Below are 18968 nucleotides of genomic sequence, written 5' to 3'. Positions count from 1 at the left end.
ACAGAGTATTACTTCATTTCCTTTATATTTCTGTCGATGAAAATTTAGATCACCAATAATGTAATAATCACCACCCGGGTACATAGCTCTAGCTGTACAAGCTGAAATCAGAAGCTCCAATTGCTCAATTATCTGATTGAACTTGGCATTGCCGGGTGGATTATACACATTTAGGAGGAGGATGTAAACAGTCCCATGTTTCGAAGACAAACCCACCATTACAGCTAGCACATACTCTATTTGCTGTAGAGGAAGGAACTCTTTAGCCTTTAAGTAGTTTACAACCACTGTGATCAGTCCTCCGAAGAGGCAACCTTTCTCAAGTTTGCATGCCTTCCTTTGAAACGTAGTAAAACCATCTAAAACCAAGTCCTGCATTAGCCATGTTTACTGTAGTAGAAAGATATCTGCCATAATTAGGTAATATATACCCATAGGGTTCTCCAAAAAGCACCTGTGAGCCCTAGAATTCCATGATCTAATAAGTACATTCTTAGGGTACTTTAGTCACTCAACCCCGTCCATTTCAGAATAGGTCCAAGCTTCTGTTATGTCGAGCCTGCTTGTTTTTTTCCTGGAATGACTTGCATATCTTAGATACTATGTTCGTTATTACATGTTTTGGTATAGATTCTCACCTTTTAACATGTTTTGGCATCGTCTCATACCTGGGCTTCACCTTCAACTCCTTAATCATTTCATATCCCAACTGCATAAAGCTATTTGCTTGTGTAATGATTAGATCTGTAATAATAGGGGATACAAAATTAACCACTGCCAAATTTGCTTCCCAGCAATGTCACAGGATTTCAACTTGTTTTATGTCATGAGTCATCATCATTTTTAATGCAGACACTTGGTGAAATAATTCTAGTACGTTTGAGCGGTTTCAAAAAGGACTAGCATATGTTACGTGAAGATCTATTATTTTTATCTTGTATGACGCAGTGCTAATAGTTTGGGCAGAACGATGGTCAAGATCCAACAAATTACTGTTTTCTTCCTCTATTGAGCCGACAATATCTGTATGGTTGATATTATCTCCACCGTCTTATTGCTCCCAAACCAAATGTAAGTTCTTCTAAGTGGTAGGCGTCTTGTTGTCTTTTTTTGTATTATTCACTGAGCAAAAAAAGTTATCCTCAATAGACTTGGTGCCCGACCCCACTTGTTTTTGTGGGCTGGTCATATTCTTCAACTGTGGGCCAGGTATATATCCCTGCATAGTTTTCTTCTTGTTCTCTTGAGCCTTATTTGGAATAATGGCAAACCCCTTTACAGTTTCCTGACAAGTCAGATTACTTGGAAAAGCTGACACCAAGCCTTGTCTACTCACCCCTACTTTGCCAAGAGCCTTCCCCATTGCAGATTCACAGCTCTTTGATTGTGTCGTGCATTTTCTATCTGGCATCCTCTGGTTCAAATGCTTATCTAATACCATCCTTTCTTGATGTGGTGAGGCTGCAACGAGTATGCTCATCCCTTTTGCATAGACTTGCATAATAGCCTGGCCTGGCACTTAAGGGGTTAAGACTCTCATGGGGTTCAGCGTCATTGGAGCATTCATAATCCTGTGTATTTTGAATGACAATGACTGCAGTGTTTGCTTCTTCTGGCTTATTTGTAATTTCGTCATTACATGTTAGTATCGATGCAGTCGGCAGAAGGAGTAGCCTTAGCGCGATCTCGTTTAGATCATGTTTCATGATTTGCTTTATATATAACATTACATAATGAGAGCAGAGCTTTAAGCTAAATAGCAAAATCATAAACTTGGGTTCAATGGTTGGATCATCCAAAGAGGAGGCATCACTGTAAGACAAACTTGTGTGATGTTTAGGTGAAGAAGAAGAAGCGCTCATTACAATTGCCGTAAGATTTGGTGAATTCACTAAATGGGAAGGAGGTATGTTTTGCTCCACCATATTCGGTGGCTGAATTGTTGCGTTTGTCGCTGTGTAAATATTTAGGCACAAATGTAGTAGAGAGTTTCAATTGGATTTTCCACGGATTGGTCATGCTCAATTGTCGTGACACTGCTTGGGTCTTTTAGGGTAATGTTTGGAGCAGCTTCGCTAGTGTCTGTTATTTGATTGTTTTGAGAAACAGTGTGATCCTGCCACGTTCTGATGTGTCAACCTCGTTAATATCCAATATCGAATGTGCAACTCCTGCAAATATTGCCATCGATTGCTGGTTATTCTTAGCAGCTTCCCCCTTCTTTTTCAGCATCCGACTTGCCGCCAGGACTCAAGTGCACACTTCACGTTCCTTTGAGCATAGAGAATATCTTCGGCTGGATGCTGGCATTATACTGCAATCCTAACAGTTAGCACCAAGCCATAAGTGCAATGCCATATTATGCGCCACAGGGTTCAAAGGCCAAACTCCGCCCACAGTCATCTCCTGCGCTTAATAATAGAGTAGTTCAAACCACAGTTTAGTAACCAGAGGTTCAAAGGCCACCAACTCGCAGTCCCCTCTAGATAATCAAAAGAAACAACAATCCTTGCAAAGTGGCCAATTACAATAAAAGGAATTGCTGATCTTAATTAAAGTTATTTCTTAGCGATGTAAATGAAGAAAGAGGATGTAAGTTTCCTTTTCCTACCGGTTTATTGACCAAGTAAAAAAGTTTGCCTTTCCTACCAGTGCTTAACTCTCAAGTCACCCCTCGTGAAAGCACCAAAAAGCACCAAACACACAAAACACACAGCGCTGCACACCAATGTCTTTGTTATAGTTAACCAAGATCTCCTAATTTGTTCTTACCGCAGGAATCACAGTCTCCAGTTACAAGTGACCATGCAGTGTGCAATATAAAAGTCTCACTTCTTACCCCTTGTCGGCCTCTTGTGAGCCTCTTAAATCCTCTTATGTCCTACTGGGTCAGGACCTTCTCACACACACCCCAAGGGACACAGGAAACATTCTGCTCCATTCTGCATCTGGCGTTGAGATTTAAACGGGTCGGTTCACACCCAACAACCAAGAAAGCGATGCGAGACTCTGCAACGTGTTGTAGTGCCCGCAGTTCCTCACAGGGAAGAAAGGGTATTGCTTGCCCCTCTTAAAACCGCAAGCCGTCTATCCGGTCCTGGTCCTGCTCCACAAAATCAGCTGGCCAAATCACAACCTGGCGATCACTCAAAATAACTCAGATGACTACTCGCTGGTTAACACAGTGTGTTACCGACAGTGGTCGAAGTGGGAGGGAGCGGTTGGGAGCGGTGCGCCTCTAATTTTTAAAATTAAGTTTTACTGTTCCTATACTTTTATTTTAAAAAGAAACTGTTCCGGAACTGTTTCATTTTAAAATAAACGTGTAGTTAGAAGTTCAAACTTGCACTTTCAGTGCACTGCACTGAATGTTCCCTTAAATGGCAGGTGCATGTGTTTAGTGGTTTGTATTGTCCATGGGAGAGGGCGTGGTGATGGGGTTTGTGGGCAGCCGGGGCAGGCCAGCATGGGAACATAGTTCCACTTCTTCTTTCCGTACACTTCGACCACTGGTTACCGAGGCTTGCAGAAGCGGGTTTTAGCAGCAGGGGCGGGTTTGTTTGTTTGTTTGTTTATTATTTATACAGCGTGCCACACCCTGGGGTGTCTGGGTGCTTTACAAGACATATTAGGATACATAAATACATACAAGTAGAAATTGATACATAGTGGAGCGTCAAGGTAGTAGGGGCGTGGAAGCATAACAGTTAAGTACAATAGTGACAATACACAATTGATACATAGTAGAACGTCAAAAGGTAGTAAGAACGTGGAAGCATAACAGTTAAGTACAATAGTAACAAAACACAACTCAGGGTACAACAATACATTTGTCAGTGAGAAGGCGGGATGCATCAGAGAAGTTGTCAGCAGGCGTTGTCATAGGTGCCGGTGGAGGAGGCAGGTAGAGTCTAGTTTACTGACCCAGGCAATGGAGGTGGTGTGGTCATTTTTTGGTATTGAACCTGAAACTGTGGATGTTCGGATCAGTACGTACGTTGATTGGGAGGGCATTCCATGCCAAGGCTGCTTGTACCGGGAAACTGGTACCTCCGGCTCTTTTTAAGTTGAAGAGTGGCGAGATGATGCAGAAGGAGTTGGCTGATCTAGTAAGTCTGGATTATGTTTTTAGGGTGATTCTATCTATCAAGTATTTAGGGGCAGCAGTATAGAGACATTTGTGGGATATGGAGACAAGTTTGAAGTAGATTCTATATTGAATAGAGAGCCATTTGTGGCTCCTTCTTATTTCAGAGATGTGGTCTTTTCTTGGAATGCCCAAGGCGGTTCTTAATGTGTTATTTTGCAAGGTTTGAAGTTTGTTTAGCATTTGTTTGTTTGCTCCTGCATAGAGAGCATTGCAGTAATCAAGTTTATACAAAATTAGTGCTCATGCTAGGATCATGCGGCTATTAGTAGAAAGATAGTTTTGACATGCATGAATACGTTTGCAGGTATAGGCGGTAGCTGTCGCAGTGGCGTTAGCTTGTTTCCTGAGGTTCAATGCGGAACCGAGATGAAAGCCTAAGGTTTTTGTTTCCTTGGCCGTTAAAATCAGTTTGCCATCTATGTTGAACGAGGTGTATTAAGGGTTACGTTTTTTTAGATAGATTGGGGCGCCTAGTATGAGAATTTCAGTCTTCTCGTCATTCAGGCACAAGCTATGGGTAGCCATCAAGGCCTGAATGGCTACCCATAGATCACTTAGGGATTCTTCCAAGGATTTAGCAGCTTGGTCATTAGGGTCAGATAGTCCTAAGTTAAAGTCACCTATTATTACTATCACCCAGTATTAAAAGTTTGTGACGTTGGTTTGGTATTGTCTGAGAGCAGTGTGATAATGTCCTTCTCGAAGTCTCCTGTTGGGCCGGGAGGCCTATATATGGGGTGGACAGTAAGAGTGCTGGAGTGGGAGGTTGTTATTTTGGCTGTGAGAAGTTTGCATGATTTAAGAGAAAGGGTGGTCGATGGTCTGAGTGCCAAGTTAGCTCGAGCTATGAAGGCAACACCTCTGCCTTTAGCATTCTCTCTGTCTGCTCGGGTAATAATGCAGGAGTCCGGGATGGCTAGCATGAGAGACAGCCCTGCAGCGGCATGAAACCATGTTTCCGATACTGCTTGGAAGTCGAGATCATTGTCATTAATTAGGTCTGCTATGTCAGTTGCGTGTGCAACGACAGATCTTGCGTTTATCAGTGTGCCTTTGATGACAGAAGGCTTAGTCTGGTTGGTGGGTAAGGCAGGTTAGATTGGGGCGAAGAGGAGGGTGGTTTGTCTCGCTTTAGTTTAGGTTTTTTAGGTAGTAAGCAGGTAGTGGTAGGGCATGGTAGGCTCTGCGTGGAGCTGAGAGGAGTGTTGAAGGTAGGTATTTTCTCAGTGCTTGCCTGAGTGCAAGTGTACCGCAATAGGCTAGGCACAGATTACTAGCATATGGTACAATGAAAGGCTGATGAATAGTCTGCCGAAGAAGGGCACAATATATGCTCACTGCGCAATACAGGCAAAATTACAATGCTAGGTTAAATACAGAATAGCAACATTAGGAATAATCGAGGCTGTAACGTGATTTGCCCATGTGAAGCGTGATATATGCTAAGTACAGATTATAGTAATGTCACAGTGCTTGGCTAAAATGCAGTTTGCTGGCCGGAGGTATAGCAAGCAGCTCGGCACAGATTGCCGGCGTAGGGTACAGTGAAAGACTGAGAAACAGTTTACCCAAGTAAGGCAAAATATATGCTCAAAGCGCGAGGTAGGCAAAGCAGGTTAGATGCAGAGTACCAACATTAGATGCAATAGTAGGCTGTACAGTAATTTTCCCAAGTAAGGCACAATGTAGGCTAGATGCACAATACAGGTAGGGTCATAATGCTAGGCGAGGTGCAGGTTGCCAGTGTAAGCTCAATGAAAGTCAATGTAGGGCAGGCGCAGTTTACCATTATGAGGCAAGGTGTAGGGCCCAGAAAGCTACAAGCGGTTTTGTCAAGCTGACATTACTTGTAATCAGAGGCGTTGCTAGGGGGGATAAGGGGGCTATAGCCCCTGATCTTTTGGTTGTAGCCCCGGATAGAATCTCAGGAGCTGCAGCCAAAAGACTAGCTAGCCCCCAGTCCCGACAGTTCAGACATCAGCATAGCCCCAGGTCTTTTCCAGACCTAGCAACACCCCTGCTTGTAATGTATAAGCAACATTTCATGCAGCAGTGTTGACGGTTAAATTGTTTCCCGAAGTTACATTAGTGAACCCGACAATACGGTTAACGATTGTATGTGTAAGTTGCAGTGTTGGCAGGAGGTTGCATGAACAGTTTGGTATTAAAGTTATAGTCTGAGGTGGCAGATACGCCAATACTCGATGCCAGTAGTAGAGTTCGTCGTAGGCTATTTCGATATTGGGGCTCGTTCGGAGGCACAGTGAGCAGGTTGAGAAGAGCTACACAGGGTTGCTTTCACTTTCACAGTAAATTTTCGTATCGAGTCACTCCGATAACTGCTGACAACCTATAGATGCCCCGAGCTGAATCAATACGTCATAGTCAGAAAGAAAGTGGTATTTTTCATGCATTTTATTAAATCTCAGTTCTGATTGATCTTGTTTAGATCCCATTGGCATGTCACTTCCAGGAGGAAATATACGTACCCAGCTGATCTTAATGGAGTAGCATTGGGACGCCCTTGCTCTCATCCTTTCGCAAGTACATTTTGTGGTTTCTCACTACTTGGTGGTGGGTAAGCCGATCAGCCTTGCACAATGAGAAACCTATAGCGTTGAAACACATTGTGTATAGGCGCTAAATAAATAAGCTATCATATCATATCATAGTTGAGGCCCGAAAGGGATTTAGTAATTGAATTTATCAAAGTATGATCAATTGTTCCAAGTTAAGTGCCAAAACAGTAGCAACCCCTGTAGATTCTCCAGTAAACTGCATGGTTTAGACGCTTCTGCCCATAATTCCAATTCCTAAATGGCTCAACCACACCCAAGATAGGATCTCCAGGACCGGTCAGGGACACTGCTGAATGTTCTGGCAAATACATTATCCGATTGGGCACTCCTCGTGAAAAACGCATATCTGATTGCCTCCTTTTCTCTTCATCTACTGTAGCCTCTCCATCTTGTTTGAAGAAAAGCATAGCTACAGGGGCCCTAGCTGGAGGGGGTAAGTGGGAACAGGCCTGTCTGCTGCCATGAGCACCCTTCTCTGTTCTCCTCGAACTTACTCCCCTAATATATGTACATCTCTCAGCTCAACAGCCAGATCTGCTCCACTTCAATAACTGCTGCAGCCACATCCTGGCATAAGAAACGGGCCCAGTGACATCACATATCTTAACGCGTGAGGCTCCCAGCCCTTCTAACACACGCTGACTGTTACTACGTTCAGGCCATACTAAGGGGTCACAGCATTGTCCCTACACTAATATCACCTACTGCAGATGTGGGTCACGCCACACCTGAGAGCACTTCGCAAGGAAAAGAGAAACAATGAGGCCCGCTGGAAAAGCCATCCTTCTGTTGCGAATAAGGACAGCCTTATCATAGCTTCCCTCAATTACAAAGAGGCAATTTTCCAGGCTAAACAAGATCCTTATAACAAGCGTATCCTGCAAGCAGAATCTAATACTATATCTAATATCTAATACCCCCTCCTCTCATCTTCATCCTCATATGCAAATTGTTCTACAAACTGTTTTTTCTGGTTTGATTCATGTATATTATTATTGCTTCTACTGTTCATGTTCGATGTATTTGTGTTGTTAAACTGTAAAGTGCCTTGGATTAAGGCGCTATATAAAAATAATAAATATAAATATATAAATATAATACCAAAGAGCTCTTTAAAATAATTAAAGAACTAGAATCACCATCAGCCCCACCTGACACCTGTATTAAAGACAGCACATTGTGTTCCAATATACAAAAAGCCCTCCTCGACAAAACCAATGCCAAAAAAGCAGTCTCCTGACTGACTCACTCGCAGTACAGCATCCCCATCAGTAAAAACTGTCCCTCATCTTTACACCCATAAACCTTTTATCTTCTCGCCATTGCATTAAAGAGGTCGAAAACATCATTAGTAAACTCGAACCGTCCAATTGCCAGGGTGACACATGCCCAGCCTCCATCATCAAGGAGGCTACCTATGAATTAGCACCTTTCATCACCACCCTAATAAACTCCTCTTTCAATACAGGCACCGTCCCGGATAACCTGAAGGATGCCTGGGTCATCCCCCTCCTCAAATCCTCCTTAGACCTGAGTACCCCTACTAATTACAGGCCCATCACTACTGTCCCCTTTTTACTTAAAATTCTGGACCGAACTGCCTATCTACAGACTCAGGAGTACCTTAAATCCAATAAACTCCTCGGCCTCAGACAATCTGGTTTCCGACCGAGGCACGGAACAGAAACTGCCCTTATCGATTTAAAAACTAAAATTGAGGACCTCACAGATAACGGCAAGCTGGCCCTCTTACTATTGCTAGACTTATTGGCAGCATTTGATCTGGTTGACCATCAAATCCTTTGCCATCACCTCAAGTCTGCAGCACATTTTTCCGACAAAGCCCCTACATGGATTAGATCCTTCCTGGCAAACAGATCCATGAGGGTCTTCTCCCCCTCAGCTTCTGCTGAACCCTCTCTAGTCCTGTGTGGGGTCCCTCAAGGATTTTGTGTATCCCCTACACTCTATAACATCTTCACAAAACAGCTTTTCGATATTCTTGACTATTTGGGTGTCATCTACACTAATTACACAGATGACACCCAAATACTCATCCCTATCACTGGGGACCACAGTTGACACGAAAGCCTTAAAGGATGTCTATCAGGTCATCCAGGCATGGATGGCACAACACAGGCTCTGTCTTAACGACGATAAAACAAAGCTACTCATTCTGGGTTCCCACCACAGACTAAACAGATTCGATCCAACATTCAAATCTTTCATCATTGATGGTACCATCAAGGTATCCAATGACACGAAAACCCTAGGCATCTATCTTGACTCAACCCTATTTATTACAAGATAAACCAATGCTGCAATGTCAGCATCAGCATAAACTTGTAAACTCATTACAGCATGTCAACCATTCCTTACCACAGCCAATTGTACCATCCTTGCTAGCAGCCTCATCATGTCAAAACCTGACTATTGCAATGCTCTTTACTTAGGGACTAGTTAACGGAACCTAAGCAAGTTACAGGTATCCCAAAACAACGCTATCAGGGCAGCACTAAATATTCCTGGGAACCTGCATATCTCTGACACCAGACGTAGCCTACACTGGCTCTCGGTCTCACAAAGAATCTCCCTCAAAACTCTCGCACTCACGCACAAATGCTTGGCTAACCAGGCTCCAAAATACCTGGCGAACCGGTTCACACCCCACACCTCCAGCTGCCCACATAGAGCAGCCCAAGCTCACTGTCTCTCTCTCTCTATCGAGGTTCAGGCTTCAGAAAGCTGGAGGGGCCAGTTTCCCGGTCCTTGCCACCAAATTGTGGAACTCGCTTCCCTTATCCACTCAGACCTGAATCCTCCTTCCACGCTTTGAAGAGTGAAGCTAAAATGTGGCTCACAGCGCAGCACACGCAAAACCTCCACCTATCTCAACATACTTAATAACCTGCACTGCCCTTTGCTATTCTACAGAGCTAGCCTCTGTCGCATTGTCTAATCACCTTGTAATTTACATTGTAATTATCTTGCAAATATCTTGTAAGTATTCTTGAAATGATTTGGTTGTTTTCGTCTGATGCATACTATGTAACTGTAACCTCAAGAAATGCACCCAGATGCCCTTGGGCCAGGCGCGCTATATAAATAAATAAAATACAAAATACAAATACAAATATAAATACCAAGCAGTAGCAGGAAATATTTGAAAGTATTGTAAATAATGAGTAAGGACTTTTTTGCAGCATAAAGCTCCTTCCCGTATATTTGATATCAGGCTTGCACTCACTCATACCTGCCAGTCACATCCAAAATGTGCTCTTGCATCCTTATTGTCAGCTTGTTCTTAATGCACTAAAATCCATCAGCTTGACATTTCCAATTTTCAGCATAGATTCTATCACAATGAAAAGTGAGCAAAACAGAGTTTATTTAGCACTCTGCCCTGTGGTGTTTGAGCCCATGCAGCTGAGAAGCAATCAGCTTTAGATGTGTAGCTCGTGGGATGCTTTTTCCTAAGGGTAAAAGCTGTGTCATTTCTTTTAAAGAAAATCTAATTCAAACAAGCATTGGCAATGCCAACAGTTTGGGCTTTATTTTTGTAGACATGGTAAAGGCACTTGCTAGGCACTGCCATAGTGGTATTAACTGGCCATTGATGGTAGCAGGTGCAACATGTTGAGAGTACCTGGGCATCTAATAGCAGTGCCTGGCAAATTCCTTAACCTTATACACGAGCCAAAATTGTTGGCTTTGCAAATGCTTTATTTTAACAGGTCTTAAGTGAAGGACACGCATAGTGCTTATATATCGAGTGGCTGAAGGCAGACCTGGTTAGGACATTCTTATTACACCAGTAGCGGGTTTACTGCTTCAATTAAGTCCTTAACTCTCAGAAGACTGCTTTGAAAAAAACACTGGCAGGCACTTTGAGTGCAAAATTTGATGTTAAGGCTTGATTAAAGCTAGGTCAAAGAGTTCCCACAAAGAGGTGTTTTGGGCTGGGAGGGGCAGGAACGGTCAGAACTACCAGCTGCATAGTGAAGTAACTCATCGAACTGTCCCATATTGGCCAAAAAAGTGTCCCACTTTGACCAAAAATACTGTCCCACACCAGCCTTTTGGATTTGTGGTTGGGGCATTGCCCAATAGGCCAATCCGGCACACCTATAGTCTTGTGAAGGTGAGTTAACATGACAAAGTTGTGATTATTTTTTTTATTTTATTGTGTATTGGTTTCAAATGTACCTTTCACAAAACGTGATAATTTCAACCATGGCGTTATTAAATTGTTGTGGCTGACGGTAACATTTTATAACAATGGCATTCGTGGCAATTGTCCCACCTCCCAACGGCAGAGGGCAAGGAAGAAGACTTATTTCGTGGTTTATTACAGTGATGAATGTGTCCATAAAACTGCTGGTATTTGCAAAATTCCACAAATGGTTTACCCCCAGCGATATTCCATGCATTCAACTTCATTCCAAGTGGACTAGTGGTAACAATACAATTTGGTGGATTTTGGGAAGTAATGCCAGCGGTGGTGGTATTTACCACTAGCAGTAAAATCCGCCTAGACTGTAATGACCCTTTAATTACGCTGCCTCAAAAATAGCAGACTGAGGATGTGGACAGTACCCATCACAAATTATGCATCTCTTAGAATATAATGAACACGCATAGCGCTTACAGTGGTCGAAGTGAGCGGGAGCGGTGCTCCTCTACTTTTTAAAATTATGTTTTACAACTCCTATACTTTTATTATAAAAAGAAACCGTTCCGGAATGGTTTCGTTTTAAAATAAAAGTGTAGGAAGATGTTGCAGCTTGCACTTTCAGTGCCCTGCACTGAATTTTCCCTTAAACTGGAGGTGCAAGTGTTTGGGGGTTTGTATTGTGTGTGGGAGGGGGCGTGGTGATGGGGTTTGTGGGGAGTGGGTGCAGGCCAGCAGGGAACATAGTTCCACTACTTCTTTTTCTACGCTTCGACCACTGAGCGCATACTTTAATATCACGTGCTTTCCCTCGGTAATATTCGCGTGCCGGCCCAAGTCAGAGCGAACCTAGGAGCAGGCTTCGTACTCACCTTGAGCTGACTCCCTTAAGGCAGCTGTGCTTCTCTCTCGCGCGCCACTCCTCCCCTCGTCAACACTGGCTTTGCTCGCCTCAACAACACGTCATTATCCTGAGCTATGCAGGGACTTTGCAAATATCTTGATGTCAATAATGGTATCATATAATGCAGAAGACATATTTAAAACTCATCTGAAACCAGTAACAGGAAAGACCATGGCTCACTCGTCTCAGGAAATCTCACTTCCCTTCCAGCGAGTGATTAAACACTGCTGAGCTGGTACTGCCAAGACTGCCCTAATTGCCCTCCATTTGTTAGATGGCATCTCACCAGGCCCAACTGCCAACCGCTTTTTTTTTTTAAGCAGATTCCTGTTTTCCTATTAGATCCATAAATTGGCATGTAGCCACCCCTCTCCCCCGACCCCCGCCCCCTTCCATGAATGCATCCGTTACTCATCTGTGGGCAAACAATGGTGGCTTGCATGCGGCTACTATCTGTCTTCTTTTGCCTCTCCCAGTCACCTTCACTGCATCATTCTCTGCCTCGAGGACATTTCCGGTGCTCCTCCTGGGAAAATCCTCGGACTTCCTAAAAGCCATTTTTTTCTCCCACGTCTGCCACAGATTTATGTTTTTTTTAAATGAGACTAATTTAGTGGAAATGAGCAAAATCTCTGTGATCACGAAAGTGCATTTTCTGATCAATAACAAATATATCTGGTGGAGCACTTGAGTTGATGGCAGAGGATGTGGAGTGGTGGAAAGGGGGAGGGGGCATAAAAACAAGGAATCAGAGAGTTCAATTTAAAGGTCAAATTCTGGATCATATAATTCAGGATGATTTGAATTTCCTAGATTATCATAGATTTGTCTGCCTTGTACACTGAATACTATAATGCATATGGTTCTAGCTCCATGATTAGAGTGTCACGCCCCACCGGAATGATCTCTTATTGGACTAGTTGCAAAAGCTCTCAAAATGGCCGCTGTCCGGATTATGCGTATGAATGAAGTAGTTCATTTTCAAAGCTTGATTTTATTAAAGTTAAAAAAAATACTCAGTAAAAGCAGATCCAAAAAGCATCCATACTAAATGTCAAAAGGGGCGATATGGGAGGCAAAACACTGCTCAGATAGAGTTGCTTGAATGCTTATTTACAGGCTGTTCTTGGGGGAAATGCATGTTGCAGCCACACACAGTTCATTTTCTTTCATCATTGATGACCAACTAAAACAAATAGTCTGCGTTGAGGAAAATGAATTTGCATCATGGGGAGTAGCCAACCTCTGGCTCCTAATTTTGAGTAGTAGAGTCAAGAAAGGAGAAGCCGCCGTTCCAGAGAGATATCATGGTCATCTAAGGAAGTATATTGAAGCACAGATGCTACGAATATTACGGCTCTAGAGTTTAGTGGTCGATTAAAGATAATCCTCAGCACTATTTTAAATGGCAGGTCAGCTTGCACCAAGGGCTTTGAGACCTCATTATATTCTCTGCCCATATCGGTTTGCTAGAACTGGGATTTTATAAACTGTTTAACCATTTTTGAAATTGTGTAGGGGGTCAAAAAACAATCTTTCTGATTTCCCCCTATTGTTCTATCCCCCATCGCGTTCTCGTCCCTCCCTTTCCTACCCTTGCTCAAACCCTGTGCTGTCCAAACCTCTCCTGCCTTCCTCTGCTGTTCCCTCCCCAAGCCTCGCATTTCCCAGCTCCTTCCCTTTTTGCCATACTTTCCCCCTACTAGGGCCCAACCCCGTTTGCTACATTCCCCCCCAATCCTGTTAGCCATTACCTTTCCCATCTTCATCCCCCTCCCACCTAGTAATGGTCCTTCCCTATTCTTCCCAACCCTGCTCCTCTTTTGCCCACTTCCCACAGCATTCCAATGTCCCCATCCTTTGCATTCCCAACTATCTTCATGGGCTGATCCCTACTGTTCCCCAATTCCTTCCCGCCCTTTCCGTCCGTCTTCCTTCACCTCATGCACCAACATCTCCTGTACCACCCTTGACCACCTCCACCCCTCCCTTTCTTCTCTCTTCTCTCTCCCGTGTCACACCTGAGGAGGTCACTAGACAGGCCTGGTCTATGAAAGCCTCCTCCAAACAGGTGGACCCCTGCCCCTCCAAAACCATCAAGGACAACATTGACTCTCTCATCCCAGCCTTGGCCGACCTCTGCAACCTATCCTTAGCCACTGGAGTTTTCCCACTGCTCTTAAGCACTCCCTTGTGCACCCTCTACTCAAAAAACCTTCTTCTGACCCTTCCATTCTGGCAAACTATGACCCGATCTCGCTCACTCCTTTCCTGGGAAAACTCCTGGAGAAGCTGCTATTTCCCAGCCTACCCTCCACACTGAATCTGTTGGCTGCTTCCATGACCATCAGTCTGACTTTAGAACATCCAGAGGCATGGAAACCTGTGAAGATCTGCTCTCAAATTTTGATTCTAACTCTCCCTCTATCCTCCTTCTACACAGCCTCTCCTCTGTCTTCGATACAGTGAACCACAACACCCTGATTACACATCTCTGTGACACCCTCGGCATCACTTATCAGGCCCTGGCGTGGCTACACTCCTTTCTCTCTGACCACCCCTCCCAAGTGGAACTGGGGTCTTTCCTCTCCTCTATAACTCTCTCTACCTGTGGTGTCCCCTAGGGATCTAACCTATCCCCCTGGTTTATCAATGGATCCCCTCACCCATATGATAGCCACCTTCACCTCCAACTTTCAGCATTACGCGGATGACACGCAGCTCTCCTTCAGTCTACCCTCGGCCTCTTCCTCTTCTTCACTCATACCTGCCTGTCTGTCTGCAATTCAGTTGTGGTGTGCTGAAAACGACCTCTGCCTCAATACCAGTAAGACAGAGATTGTCCTCATCGGGACCCCTGCTCCCGCCTTCCCTCTTTCTCTCTGTGCGGCCCCTCTTGGTCCTGCACCTCCACCTACAAATGAGGCAAAAAACCTGGGGGTCATCTTCGACTCCACTCTCTCCTTCTCATCTCACATCACGGACATCTCTAAAATGTCCCACTATCAAAAGCACCTTCTCAGAGGTATTCTACCTTTTCTCACCTTCCCTCAGAGGCTCATGGTCCTCTCTAGGCTGGACTACTGCAACAGCGTCTTTCTCAACCTGCCCTCTGATACCCTCGTCCTCTTCAACACATCCAGAACAGAACCGCAAGACTTATCCTTGGCCTCAAGCCCAGGGACCAAATTTCTCTGCTGCTGAAATCCCTTCACTGGCTCCCCGTGGTTGCAGGGATTAAGTTCAAGACCCTTTGCATTGTCCACAAGGCTTTCTGGGGCCTGGGACCACTTTATCAGCAACACTCTCTTCTTAAATACTCGCCTTCCCGAGCCCTCCGCTAATCTTCCTCCAACTCTCTGGGGGTGAGCCACTTCTGCAAGCAGAGACTTGGGGGAGATCTTTATCCTCTGCGGGTGCTTCCCTCTGGAACAGCCTCCCTGCCTCTCTCTGTCTTGAGCTGAATCTCCTCAAATTCCGTAAACTCCTCAAGGCTTTCCTCTTCGCCTCCTCCTTCTCTCTCCCCTCCCCTGCTAACCACCTCCTTCTGCTCTATCTCCTCTACTTCTGCTCAGTTTCGCTGACTGGCTCCCTGATATTCCTTCAGAGCCTCACAGGTCCCAAGCTTTCCTCGTCAGTCTCCTGCACTTGCCCCCAGGCCTTGCACTTGCCAGAGCACTACTGCACTTCGATACGACCAATGAGAGCGGGATTTCTCTGCACTTAACCCATGTTCTGACGGGACTGGGCGCACTTGTCCCTATTGACCCCCCCCCACACTTCCTTCTCTGTTCACCTGCATAATCTGAATGTTCCATGCCTAGTAAGATCGCTGGTCTTTTCTTTCCTATGTCTTCCCTTCCCATGCATTGTTGTGCTACGAAACACTTGTGTTTAAGCGCATAATAAATAAACAATCATAAAGTGGCATTTGAACCAAAGAATTCTGCTGTAAGGATAGATCATTCAAGCACAAGGTGGAGCCAGTTCAGATTTCCTGCTAACCTAAGAGCCAAATGATTACATGCGGTAGCCCTCGCCTGCATTTAGTTACATTCACTAGCATATCTTTATTCTTCTTATATTCAAACCGCTCAGGGACCCAGAAATGAGGACGACATCATCTGCATGAGCAGAATTAGTATGTGCCTTTTCTTGCACACAAAGGAGCTCATATTCCATAGTGGCCTAACGTGATTGAAAGGCCTAAAAGCCCTGAGTAAGGCTTTAACGCCTTTCAATCACGCCAGTCCACATATTCAATTATCGTATGGTGGAAAAAAGGGATGGAACGCAACTTGCGTTACCGCTACCTCTCTGCCATACAAATGCTCCAGAATTGGCACTACCATGGATTTTCATGCCGGCGCAAATGCAGGAGATTCGTATGGGTCCGCCTGCTTTATGCACCAGCATAAAGCAAGCAGACCCCATAGGGATCCATCGCAGCGTGTACAATTACAATTAAACATTGCCCGACATGTGAGAATGTCAGACAGCATTTATTTGTAATTGTAATTTTTTGTAATTGTGAACACTGCTTACCATGCTTGCATCATTTATTCACTTGGCACGGCGGAGAGCAAAGGTGCAGGGCAAAAGGCGGCGTACACATGTGTGCGCCGCCTTCTGCCCTGCACCTTTGCACTCCACCGTGCAACATGAGTAAAAGCTGCCAGTCATGCTAGCAATCAAGCAATGCTTTCAATGTCAATTAAAATGTGCCTGACATGTTTGCATGTCGGAAAGCGTGTAATTGTAATTGTGAGCTTTTACTTTTAATTGTGAGGGCTGCTTGTCTTGCTCGCATGGCAAGTGGTGAACACAATTATAATTAAATGCTGCCTGACATGTTCGCACATGGTAAGCAGTGTTCAAATTACAAATAAACACTGTCCGACATGCAAGCATGTCGGGCAGCGTTTAATTGTAATTGTAAATGCTGCCCAGCATTTACAATGGATACCTATGGGGTCCAACTGCTTTATTCTGGTGCATAAATCAGGCGGACTACATAGGGATTTCCAGAATTTGGTCCGACATGAATATCCATTCATGTCCAAATGCTGCATGGCTGAGAGGAAGGGAGGTGGCGGAAACACAAGTTGCATTCCTCCCTTCCTCGCCACCATACAAATGATTGAATATGTGACGTGGCATGAATGAAAGGCGTTAAAGCCTTACTCAAGGATTTTACGCCTTTCATTCACGTTTTGCCACATACCAACATAAACTCCTAGAGTTCTAGGAAACCTGACATAACTCATTGATGTACTTGTAAAATAACAAAGCAGCCCACATGGAACCCTGCCTGACTCCATTTGGATAGCTGAAAGCAGGGGTAAACTCTTTTCTGGGTCAAATCTTAGGGTACAATGAGGTTCAACAGCATCTGCATGAATGTTTTCAGGAGGGATTAGAGGCGTTGCTAGGGGGGGCTAAGGGGGCTATAGCCCCATGTCATTTGGTTACAGCCCCGGATAGAATCTCAGGAGCTACAGCCAAAAGGCTAGCTAGCCCCCAGTCCCAACAGTTCCAACATCATCATAGCCCCGGGTCTTTTCCAGACCTAGCAACACCCCTGGGAGGGATGCTTCTAGGCTGACATTGTACTCAGTCAAACGCTGACTTGAGATCCATGAATATGAGGTGTAATTCGCCTTTTTCACCTACGTTACATTTATCAGTGATAGGATTAAGGGTCAGCATTGCTATATGGTCCACAAACCTGCCTGAAATCCGAAGTGAATCTCGGACATAAAGTTCTTATCCCTCAGCCGATTGTCAAGTGTTTAGAAGGCAACTCTTCCGAATACATTTGCCATGGAATCCAAGATCTGGATAGGTCTGCTTTAACCTGTACTAGCTCTCATTTCTAATGAAGTGCTGTTCTTAATGCACAATCATTCTAACACCTGTTTGTGTTCCAGATGTGAGTTCCGGTAGTTCAATGGACTGGGCCTACAGGAACGGCATTCCCTACGCTTTTGCTTTTGAATTGAGGGATACTGGACACTATGGATTTCTACTTCCGGAATCTCTCATTAAACCCACCTGTACAGAAACAATGTTGGCAGTCAAAAATATCACGATGCACCTGCTGAAGAAGTGCCGTTAAATTATACAATTATACAGGAATGTGGTTTTACATGTATAAAAAATGCCATGCATATTTGGGTTTTATAAAATTTGAATTGGGCCATTCACAGTAGCAAATATCTTTTCAGAGTGTAAATGTATTGTTCCTTATGTCAAGATAATATCTTAAAATGGCACTTGTAGTAACTAGAATTGTAAAAGTTATTTTTCTTAAACTTTAAATAAAGGCAGCGCCCCATATTTATGCTGATGCTATAGAATAAAAGGGGTTGCATTGTATGGTTTATTAGTACTATATTCGTACAGAAAAAATGTTTCTATGAAAGTTAGCTCAAAGCAAAGATCTCCAGCTCATAGTGGTTACTCATTCTTGGAGTCATTTCTGGTTAGTAACACACAACGCAGATAGCGATTCTCGGGGGTCAAGTCCTAAAAATTAAAGTGGGGGGACTCATCAACAAATGCAATGGGATCTGACGTCCCCAGAAAATAGCATATCCAGGTGAAATGTGCACATTTGATTAAATTGGCTTTGCATAACCACCCAAATGCACAGGGCGAACGGCATTTGCCTTTCATAAAAACAACACACACAAACCCAGAGAGAATTTTTTCTTAAAATATTGTTTTTAAAATCGTTAAAAGATGTGAATGTTTTAAATTCCAAGAACCAATACAGATGTTTTCCCTGGGACTTGCAGTACCGAAATGAGACATTTTACAATTTGTTGTTTGTTGTTTTTCATCAGGTTATATAGTCTAGTGGTGAAGTGTCCGCCTACAGACCTGACGACTGTATTTCGATCCCTGTGGTCGGCTTTAATGCATAAATTCAAATAGGACATTGAATGTTTCTCATTTTAGCTGGAGGTCCACCCTCTGAAAAAAGTTGGCCATCAGACCCAAGTAAGCCACACATTGAATGAGATGTCAGAATTCTGTTTTTAGTGGGACTTGTTGAATCTTACTGTGCATGGACTGAGAGAAACAAGGGTGAACCTTTATGCTTGCAAACACTGGCTTATCTTTGTGGACTACTGGCGTGTGCCATCACTTTGGCCCCAG

At 44.1% G+C, this 18968-nt stretch overlaps 1 protein-coding gene across 5 annotated transcripts in view; it reads left to right on the top strand.

The window, feature by feature from the left end:
• CPA6 (carboxypeptidase A6) overlaps window positions 1–18187 on the top strand; it is a 1211288-nt gene extending 1193101 nt beyond the window's left edge. For all 5 annotated transcript variants that reach the window (XM_069621150.1, XM_069621152.1, XM_069621153.1 and 2 more), the window contains exon 11: window positions 17735–18187. In XM_069621150.1, coding sequence (XP_069477251.1) covers window positions 17735–17922 — 188 coding nt within the window. In that variant the 3' untranslated portion in view covers window positions 17923–18187. The remainder of the gene's footprint in view (window positions 1–17734) is intronic.
• The last annotated feature ends 781 nt before the right edge of the window (window positions 18188–18968 follow it).

The sequence above is a fragment of the Ambystoma mexicanum genome, chromosome 5q, assembly GCF_040938575.1.
Source record: "Ambystoma mexicanum isolate Mex_15411 chromosome 5q, UKY_AmexF1_1, whole genome shotgun sequence".
NCBI lineage: Eukaryota > Metazoa > Chordata > Amphibia > Caudata > Ambystomatidae > Ambystoma > Ambystoma mexicanum.
This window is presented reverse-complemented; position numbering and strand designations above follow the sequence as displayed.